This window comes from Notechis scutatus, chromosome 9, assembly GCF_049901735.1.
Source record: "Notechis scutatus isolate UNSWTSFEM ecotype Mainland chromosome 9, rNotScu1.2, whole genome shotgun sequence".
In the NCBI taxonomy this organism is placed as follows: Eukaryota; Metazoa; Chordata; class Lepidosauria; order Squamata; family Elapidae; genus Notechis; species Notechis scutatus.
The window spans coordinates 4,810,714-4,820,472 of NC_142017.1; the positions used below are offsets into that span (position 1 = coordinate 4,810,714).

The following is a 9,759-nucleotide window of genomic DNA, read 5'->3' on the forward strand; positions in this document are numbered from 1 at the left end:
CTCTCTCTTCTCTCTCTCCTCCCTCTCTCTCCTCTCCTTCTCTCCTCTCTCTCTCTCTCCTCTCTCTCTCCTCTCTCTTCTCTCTCTCCTCCCTCTCTCCTCTCTCTCTCTCTCTTCTCTCTCTTCTCTCCTCTCCTCTCTCTCTCTCTCTCTCTCTCTCTCCTCTCTCTCCTCTCTCTTTCTCTCTCCTCTCTCTCTCTCTCTCTTCTCTCTCTCTCTCTCCCTCTCCTCTCTCTCTCTCTCTCTTTTCTCTCTTCTCTCTTCTCTCTCTTCTCTCTCTCCTCCCTCTCTCTTCTCCCTCTTCTCTCTCTCTGTCTCTCTCTGTGTGTTTTTTTCCCCCCTGCTGTAATTGCTGATTGTTTGATCTCTGCCTATAGTACATATATGTATAGTATATATTTTGAAGATAAAACCACTATTATATGACAAACCTCTGTTTGCTGTTATTGCTCCTGGGTTGTCTCGCGTAGTAAAGCTGTGAGCCCTCCGTCCTCTTGATGCGTCAAGTCTCTTGCTGGTTTTTCCTTTCTAGTTGTCAATTCACAAGACAACAGAACGGTGATTGGGAAGCTGAGAGTGACGGTAGAAGCCCTGGCAGCCCTGAAATCAGCCGGGAAGAAACACGGAAATGCTCAGGGAACCTGAACCTGCAGGCCTGGCGGGCTCTGACGGAGAGCAAGAGAGAGAGATTTACCTTAGATTTAAATGGATGATTTGTACGGAAAGCCTGCTCGGCTTGCAGTTTTAAAGTTTGTATATGTTTTCTCCTCGGTTTGAATTTATATTTTTATATTTCTCTCTGTCTGTCCCTAGCCCAGGGCTATCTTTCCAGCCCATCAGCCTGTAAATAATTAATATCTACATGACTGAATGATGGAACTTTTTGTTAATTGAATATATGTACATAAAAGAGAGAGAGAGAGAGAGAGAGTTAGAGTGAGTGAGTGAGTGAGTGTGAGAGAGAGAGACAGATTTTCTAATGTGTGTGTATAAATATATTGCATATACAAAAGTTATGAAAAAATCAAGTAATTGTATAATAATACTAATACTAATAATAATATACACTTAAGCCTCAGAAAACTGATTAAAAATACCTCTGTGTTATCCCTAATCACCCCACTAAATGGAATGCCTGCGATTAGCCTCATTAAGAATTTTATACTGCAAAGCTTTTATTAGAAGCAATATATGAAAATTACTTGGATAAATGTGTTAATCTGCCTCTTTAAAATGCTAATATCCATTTTATGCACATTAAGTCTCAGTATGCGTTTCCTTTGATGCATGCCATTTCTATCAATTAAACACAAAGAATGAGGCTAGTCCCCAGATTTATTAAATTACTGCAAGCTTTTACGAAAAAAAGAAAGAAAGAAAGAAAGAAAGAAAGAAAGAAAGAAAGAAAGAAAGAAAGAAAGAAAGAAAGAAAGAAAGAAAGAAAGAAAGAAAGAAAGAAAGAAACACACAACTTTTGCCCTTCTGCGAACAGTTGAGATTATCAAGTTTGGAAGGTGTGTGTTTGTGTGTGTGTGTGTGTCTGTGAGAGAGAGAGAGAGAGAGTCCCATAAATGGTGCATATGAATGTGTACGTGGAGGTCTTGAAAAGATGAGTCACCTGTAAGCATATGAGATTTACATATATCAACCACATATTAAAGTGTTTTACACTTCAGGCTTAGCTATTCCTTCTCTCTGCTTGGTCTACTTTCCTCCTACTTAGACCGTATTTATATAATAACATGATCCAAGGTAATCCTCAACATTTAGTTCATTTAGTGACCGCTCAAAGTTACAACAGCACTGAAGTGTGACTTACAAGCATTTTTCACAGTTACGACCATTGTAGCAATCCCCGAGGTCACCTAATTAAAATTCAGAATGATCGGCCACCAACTCGTATTTATGACGAGTCCCTCGCTCCCCTTTTGCGACCTTCTGACAAGCCAAGTCTTAACCGGCGGTTGGGGGGAGCCAGATTCACTTAACGACCGGGGTATGGACCGCTGCAGGGATTCGCTTTAGCCACGGTGGCAAGAAAGGTTGTAAAACGGGGTGTGTGTGGGTGTGTATGAAATGCACCGAGCGACTGTCTCGCTTCGCAGAAATTTTGGTCGCAGGTTGAGGACTTAACATGCGTAGCCTGGAGAAATTCCGGCTTTCCGGCCACGCTGATGAAAAAGGTTTAAATGAAATTCTCAAGAAGCAGGTAATATTTAAAATTAAATTAAATTAAAGAAAAAGAGGGGATGGAAGGAGCCACAAATAACACTGGGCCCAACCCTCTCTACTCATTTCTGTGAAGGAGCATTGTTTCCAGAAGCACTTTTTTTACTTCTTTGTGTGTGTGTGTGTTTGTGAGAGAGAGAGAGAGTGTGTGTGTGTGTGTGGTTATTTTCGAGTCTTTCACTGGAAGTTTGTCGGGGAAGAGCGCCCCGCCGTTTGCCAAAGTGGGCAATCTTTTCCTTTTGTGCACGTAGATGTAAAGTCTTCGGGAAGATAAGTAATTTATTAAAATCTTACCTAATTTACCATGATATATTAAATCTCTGCTTCAGTGATCACAGGGCATTTCATTTAGAGAATTAGGCGTTCCCTCTTTGTGTGATTAAAGCTCTGGAAAATGAGTTCTTTGCTGCGATTTGTGAGACACTCCGAGCCTGCTAATGGCAAGAAGATGGAATAGATTATGAGACAATTCATTACAGTTCAACAGAAAGAGTGGAAGGGAGGGGAGGCAGACAAAATATGGGAGGGGGGGAGTTTGGGGGGGGGGAAGCACGAGATCTGTGCGTAGTTTGAACCATCTGGGCCTGGAGATAATCCTCGATGTCCAACGACTCGTTGAGCGGCCGTTCCAAGTTGCAACGCCATTGAGAAAAGCGGACTTCCGACCAGGGTTTCCGCACGACCATTGCAGTTACCCCCCCCCACGTCACGTGATCAAAATGCGGGCGCTGGGAACTGGCATGGACAACAGTTGCACTGTCCCGTGGTCACATGATTCCCCCCCATTTGTGTTAACCTTGCCGGCTGGCTTCCGACAAGCGAACTCGACGGAGGGGAAAGATGGGTTTGCTGAACGACTGCATGGTTCTCTGGACAGCTTGCGGGGAATCTGCTTAACCAGGATGGCCAGAAAGGTCGTAAAATGGGACGCGATTTGCTCAACAACCATCTTGCTCATGAATGGAAATGTTGGGCTCAGTGAAGATAAGGACTCCTTTTAATGGCTTCAGATATGTCTCTGCCCAGCGAGGGTTTTGAAATGGCAACCATGCTGGATTAATTTGTGGATGTATATCAAGAGGCCAATTTATTATCTATCTTATCTACTATCATCCATATCTATCCATCTATATCTATCTATCTATCTATCTATCTATATCTATCTATCTATCTATCTATCTGTCTGTCTATCTATCCGTCCGTCTATCATCTTTCTATCATCCGTCTATCATCTATCCTATGTCTCATCCATCCATCCATCCATCCATCCATCCATCTATCTATCTATCTATCTATCTATCTATCTATCTATCTATCTATCTATCTATCTATCTATCTATCATCTTTCTATCATCTATCTATCATCTATCTATCTATGTACTATCTATCCATCCATCCTATCTTTCTATCCATCCTATCTATCTATCTATCTATCTATCTATCTATCTATCTATCTATCTATCTATCTATCTATCTATCACCTTCCTATCCTTCTATCTATCATCTACCGTATCTATGTACAGTATCTCTCTGTGCATCCTTTCCTTCCTCCCTCTCCTTCATTCTTCCATCCTTCCTTTTCTTTCTTCATTTTATTTTCTTTCTTTCCCTTCCTCTCTCCCTCCCCTTCCTTCCTTCCTCCCTTCCTTCCTTCCTTTTCTCTTTCTTTTTCTTTTTTCTTTATCAAGCTTGTCCACTGCCCATCTCACCAAGGGTGATTCAAATATCTTGGCCACAAAAATCCCAGAATTCTGCCTTTGGCATTCCGACTCCCTCCTTCAGTTCATGAGGGATTGTTGACTCTCTCCGAGGATTAAACTCTGCAAGTTCTCACAAATATTTGCACTGCCGAGAGACGTTCTTGGAACCGCGGTCTTTTCCCCTTCTTCCCAAACAGGCACATGTTGGCATTCTCGCTTGCTCTGGATTCAGCCCGCTGCCATCGGCCCATATTTCCTCGTATTCTTTGGCTTCCCACCCCAACTATTGTCATTAAGGCTCCTTCTTCTGCGTTACGATAATTTAAACCAGCTCGATTTGACACCAAGATTAAATCCCCTCCACCCCCCCGAGCTTTTCAGAAAAGGAAGCTGTGGTATTTCGGCAGGAGGTTTTGATTATTCGCCTAATATTTTGCAACCCCAAAGCAAATACTTTCTATGAAAAGAAATTAATCATGAGACTTAAGACCTATTCCCAACTGTGGGTTGAACTCTGTGGCGTGACTGTGCGGTTGAAGGTTCAACGCGGAAGGTGCCCAACCTTGGCGACTTGAAAACTTGTGGCCTTCGACTCCCTGAATCCCCCAGCATCCTTGTTCCGCATGATTTGTTACCAAATGGCTGAAGTTGAAAAACTTCTGGGGCCTTCTGCAACAGTCCGACTTCTTCAGGTAGACCACTTTTTCAAGTTGATACAACGTCTTGATAACCAAGGAAAGTGCAGGACCACAGCCTGCAGGACGGATGAGTACGGCAAATATTCCAGTGTTAACTTTCCTTTGCGGTAATTAATAGTTCCCAGCCGTGCCGTGTCAAATAAGAGTTGAGATGACAACCCCATCAATTTTTCTCATTACTGAATGTGTTTTGTTTTCATTCAGAGCTTTCTGACGCATCTTCTCATTGGCGTTGGTTTGCTTCTTTTTTTTACGATTAAAGACAATTATGTCACTGCTCTCAAGTTAGGCATGTCTAACTTGGCGAAATACTGGAGGGGAAGAAAAGGTGACTTAAGACACGGATTTGCACAAGCCCCGCAAATATTTTGTCACATGCACAGAAGGGATTGACTTTGGAGTGGTGCGGTGGCCTAGAGGTGTGAGCTCTCATCTCACAATCAGGAAGCTGTGAGTTCGATCTTAGGTAAAGCAGGGGTGGGATTCAACCGGTGTTACTACTAGTTCGGTAACTACATTTTCACATGCTTTCGAACTGCTAGGTTGGCAGAAGCTGGGACAAGGAATGGGAGTTCACTCCGTGACGTGGTGCTTAGGGATTTGAACCGCCGAACTGCTGACCTTTCTGATCGACAACCTCAGCGTCTTAGCCACTGAGCCTGCAGACCTTTAAACCATCTGCATTTTGGAAATGTTCCCCAGTCGAGATCCAGACTTTGTGTGAACACACGAGAAGCACTTGGAAGCTCTCTTAGAAGGGGTTTGGCACCGGATAAGCCCTAAATTAGATCGTATTTGTTCTTTGAAAATACCCACAAGTGTTTGCCTAATTAAACAGAAGCATTATCATACGGATTTATTAAGCTTACACTAAGTATAGATTAAGCACAACCATTCCGGCTTGATTTGCAACCGAGGCAGCCCATAGATTGAATCCCAGCATGCACTTATAAACATATGTTAATTTCCCTTTTTTAAAAAAAAGATATAAATAAAAGCTGGATTCCAATAGAAGGTTTTGATTTGGGAGTGACTTAACCCGGGGGGTGGGAGGGTATCTTTTGTCCTTTGACATGAGAACAAATGATAGGGAGCTGTATTGTCATATTCTTCACTTTGTAAAAAGAACTTTTTGGACTGCATTGTGATATGTAGTCTTAATTCTTCCCAAAGTCCACATGAAGTGGATTAAAAAATAATAATAATATAAACATGTGTTTCTCTTTTACTTCTTCCCTCCATCGATTTAATCAGCTCTAAATCGATGGTAAAATTAAGCGTAGACAATGCCTAAAATGAGCTAAAATAAAGTAGAAAAGTGCTTGAATAACTAGGGATAGTGTTTCTCAATCTTGACCATTTTAAGAGGTGTGGACATCAGCTCCCAGAATTCCCCAGCCGGCATGTACAGCATATACAGGAAATTGATTATCATCATGATAAACTTGGCTAAGCCAAGCCAAATCTTTACTACAACGACAGACCAGTGTAGAGCTACATCTATGCCTCCTTCATGGCAACAAAATAGAAGTAGAGTGTCAGGATTCCAGCAATTGCCCTAATTAAATCATGATTCTCGAGCCAAACTTCAAGAAACTTCAAAGGCTTCATTAGAGGCGACATACTGGCCCTGCCCTGTATGAAGCCAACTCTGGCTTACATCATTTACAGTCCCCTGTGGCCCTGTTTCCCCCCTCCCCCCCCGGGTGTGTCATAAATCAGATTCACCAACTGAGCACATTCACCCGGGTGTCATCAATCACATTCTCCAATTAAATATATTCGCGGGCAAAAGCTCTGGTATTTTAGATACAATCTTTTAAAGAGAAGAGTTGGAATGTGCTTTCAACTTCAAACTGCTGCACTGCTCTTCCAGATTTTCTTTCTCCCCTCCTTTTTATGGCAATTACTAAAACAGGCATGGGAATATTTTATGAATTGACACGGGGTTTGGTTTGGTTTTCATTTTCCACTCCAGCTATTCGATTCTCAGATTTCCTCTTGGTCTCCTTTTCTATACAGAATAGGCTCATCCTGCTTATCTTTAAGCCTGAACAAGATCCACCAGATAGAAGAGTATGAAAAATTCCCTTCCAAGACCTCCTCCCAGCCTCCAATCTTTTCCTTAACAATTCCCCCCCCCACCCCGCCACTTTTTAGGTGCCAATTGATGAGTTCAATGTTATTTCTAGCTTAAAGGTCTAATAAAAAGGAAAGTTGGAAACCCTTAAACAATCCACTTTTATGGCTTTGGACTTGTCACAATCTCTAATTTGAAATACAGGTATCAAGAAAATTGGATTTCTTTGTGTGTGTGTGTGTGTGTGTGTGTGTGTGAAAAAGAAGGGAAAGAGGGACTTAATAAGCATTTTCATAATTAATCGGCAGGTTCTTTGCAAAGAAGAAAAACGTAACGAACTTCTGGATGATAATAGCCTGAAATCAATGTATGCAAATGCAAAAGGTTTTCAGCTGAAAGCTTCTATCGCTTCTTTGTGACTTGTTCATAATATGCAAGTTGGAAAACTCCCTCAAGAAGAGAGAAGGGAAGGAAGAAAAAAAAAAAAGCACCAATGAAGCAAATATCTTTTCTAAACAGCATTTTAAGTAAGAGGGAGACAATCCCGGGCACCAAAAGCTTTATTTGCCCTCCCCCAGAACTCCGAGACCACCCATTGTTGCTAAATTGCCATTTTTAATGAGGAGATACTTAATAATGAATGATTGGAGAATAAGCCTGTTCGCTATGTTTCATTGTAATTATATGCAGATGAAATTTTTCTTTTTCTTGGCTCCAACTATTACCTTTTGGAACACGGATCCCCATCAAATGGTCAAATATGCCTTCAGAAGTTGTGGGAGCTTCGTCACTGGAGGCTTTCAAGAAGAGACTGGATTGCCATCTGTCAGGAATGGTGTGGGGGTCCGTCCCCCTTGCTTTAAATTTGACAAGGGACTGGACTAGATGACCTTATAAGGTCAAAAAAAAAAAAAAAAACATTCCAACAAACCTTAATCTGTACCAAACTGGGGGGCGGAATAAAAAAACCAACCCCCCCCAACGGGGCCCCCCGTTTTCCACCCGGTCCCTGCCTCCCTTCCAACACTGTCTTCTCTCTCTTCCTCTCTTTTCTTCTCTCTCTCCTCTCCCCTCCTCCCCTCTCCTCCCCTTCCCTTCCATTCTATTCTAAATTCTATTCTATTCTATTCTAAATTCTATTCTGTTCTATTCTATTCCCTATTCTATTCATATTCCTATTCTATTCTCTATTCCCTATTCTATTCTATTCCATATTCTATTCTATTCTATTCCCTATACCTCTATTTCCTTTCTACTCTATTCTCATTCTACTCTACTCTACTCTACTCTATTTCTTCCACTCTACTATTCTAAACTATCTATTCTATACTATACTATACTATACTATACTATACTATACTATACTATACTATACTCTACTCTATTCTAAATATGTTCCTCTACTTGGAAAAAAGCTGAATAACCCAACTGTTTTGAGCCAGCTTTTTTAAAAGAACTTTTGTGGTTTCTTTTATACCAGGGGTCCTCAAACTTGTCAGCTTTAAGACTTGTGGACTTCAACTCTCAGAATTCCTCCTCCAGTCATGTTAGCTCAGGAATTCTGGGAGTTGGAAGTCCACAAGTCTTAAACGTGCCAAGTTTGAAGGCCCTTGGTTTATACCATCCTTCCCCAGCAGCAGGGACCCATGTTTATTTATTTCATTTTCTGGATTCACTTTATCTCAGCCAATACAGGGAGTCCTCAACTTATGACCACGATTGAGCCCAAAATGGAAGCTGCTGAGGGAAACATTCATTAAGTGAGCTTTGCCCCATTTTACGATTTCTTCTGCCACGGTTGTTAAGTGAACTGCATTGCAGTTATTCAGTTAGCAATGTGGTTGTTAAGCGGATCTGGCTTCTCCACGGATGTTGCTTGACAGAAGGTCACAAAAGGGGATCCCCTCACCCCCAGGACACTACAACCAGCATAAGTACATGCCAGTTGCCCAGTGTCTGAATTTTGATCACGTGACCACATGGATGACTGCAAGAGTTGTACGTGTAAAACAGTGATAAGCAGGAGTGGGATTACCAGTTCGCACCTGTTCTCTTGAACTGGTTGTTAACATTCTAAGCAGTTCGGAGAACCAGTTGTTAGAAGAAATTATTGGCCTAATCCTGTAAGGAAGGCAGGAAGGAACCATTCTGGTGTTGCTTACAGAAACTGCTTCTCCGTTAACCCTTATTACATTCTTGGCGGGACTGGACTTCCTGTCTCTGGAACTTCTCTGGACTATTTTTCCCCTCCTTTGCTGGTACTTTGCTTGTGTGGTGTGACCATTCAAAGTTACAATGGCACTGAAAAAAGTGACTTATGATCATTTTTCACACTTAGGACTGTTGCAGCATCCCCACAGTCACGAGAGGCCAGGCGAGGAGACGCGTGCCTCGATGTGCGTGATATTGAGTTGGCCACACCCAGCCAATAACAGGACCACCAAGCCATGTCCACCCAGTCACATGACCACCAAGCCACACCTATCACCTAAGCGACACCCACAGAACTGGTTGTTCAAAAATTTGAATCCCACCCCTGGTGATAAGTCACTTTTTTCGCCGCTTTGAACAGTCACTAAATGAATTGCTGTAAGTCAAGGACTACCTATATAACAGTGGTGGGTAACCTTTTTGGGCTCCCGTGCTGAAAATTGCACGCTTGCGTGTACGCGTGTGCGCATGCTAGCACCCAGAAAGCAATGCACCTGCCCCCCTGTGCATACATGCACAACACCCCCTGCACCCCCTTACCTGCACTGCGCATGCGTGCACCTCCCAGGTGATTTTCAGCCGGTTTGAGGCCTTTTTCGTCCTCCCTGAGGCTTGAGGGAAGCCTCTGAAGCCTCAGGAGGCCGAAAAATGGGCCTTCTGGAATATTCTGGAAATTTCAACCTCCGGAGGGCCTATGAAGCCCAGGGGAGGCCATTTTGGCCCTCCTGGGCGCTCGAGGGAAGCCTCTGCAGCCTTTGGAGGCCGAAAAACAGGCCAGCACTTCCAGTATTTCCGGAAGGCCCGTTTTTTCAGCCTCCCGAGGTTGCAGAGGCTTCCCTGG

The 9,759-nt window shown here is 42.7% G+C and overlaps 1 protein-coding gene across 2 annotated transcripts in view; it reads left to right on the forward strand.

Annotated features, from left to right (window-relative positions):
* Positions 1 to 1,257, forward strand: part of RPGRIP1L (RPGRIP1 like) — a 65,066-nt gene extending 63,809 nt beyond the window's left edge. For both annotated transcript variants that reach the window (XM_087971455.1, XM_087971456.1), the window contains exon 26: positions 533 to 1,257. In XM_087971455.1, coding sequence (XP_087827581.1) covers positions 533 to 645 — 113 coding nt within the window. In that variant the 3' untranslated portion in view covers positions 646 to 1,257. The remainder of the gene's footprint in view (positions 1 to 532) is intronic.
* The last annotated feature ends 8,502 nt before the right edge of the window (positions 1,258 to 9,759 follow it).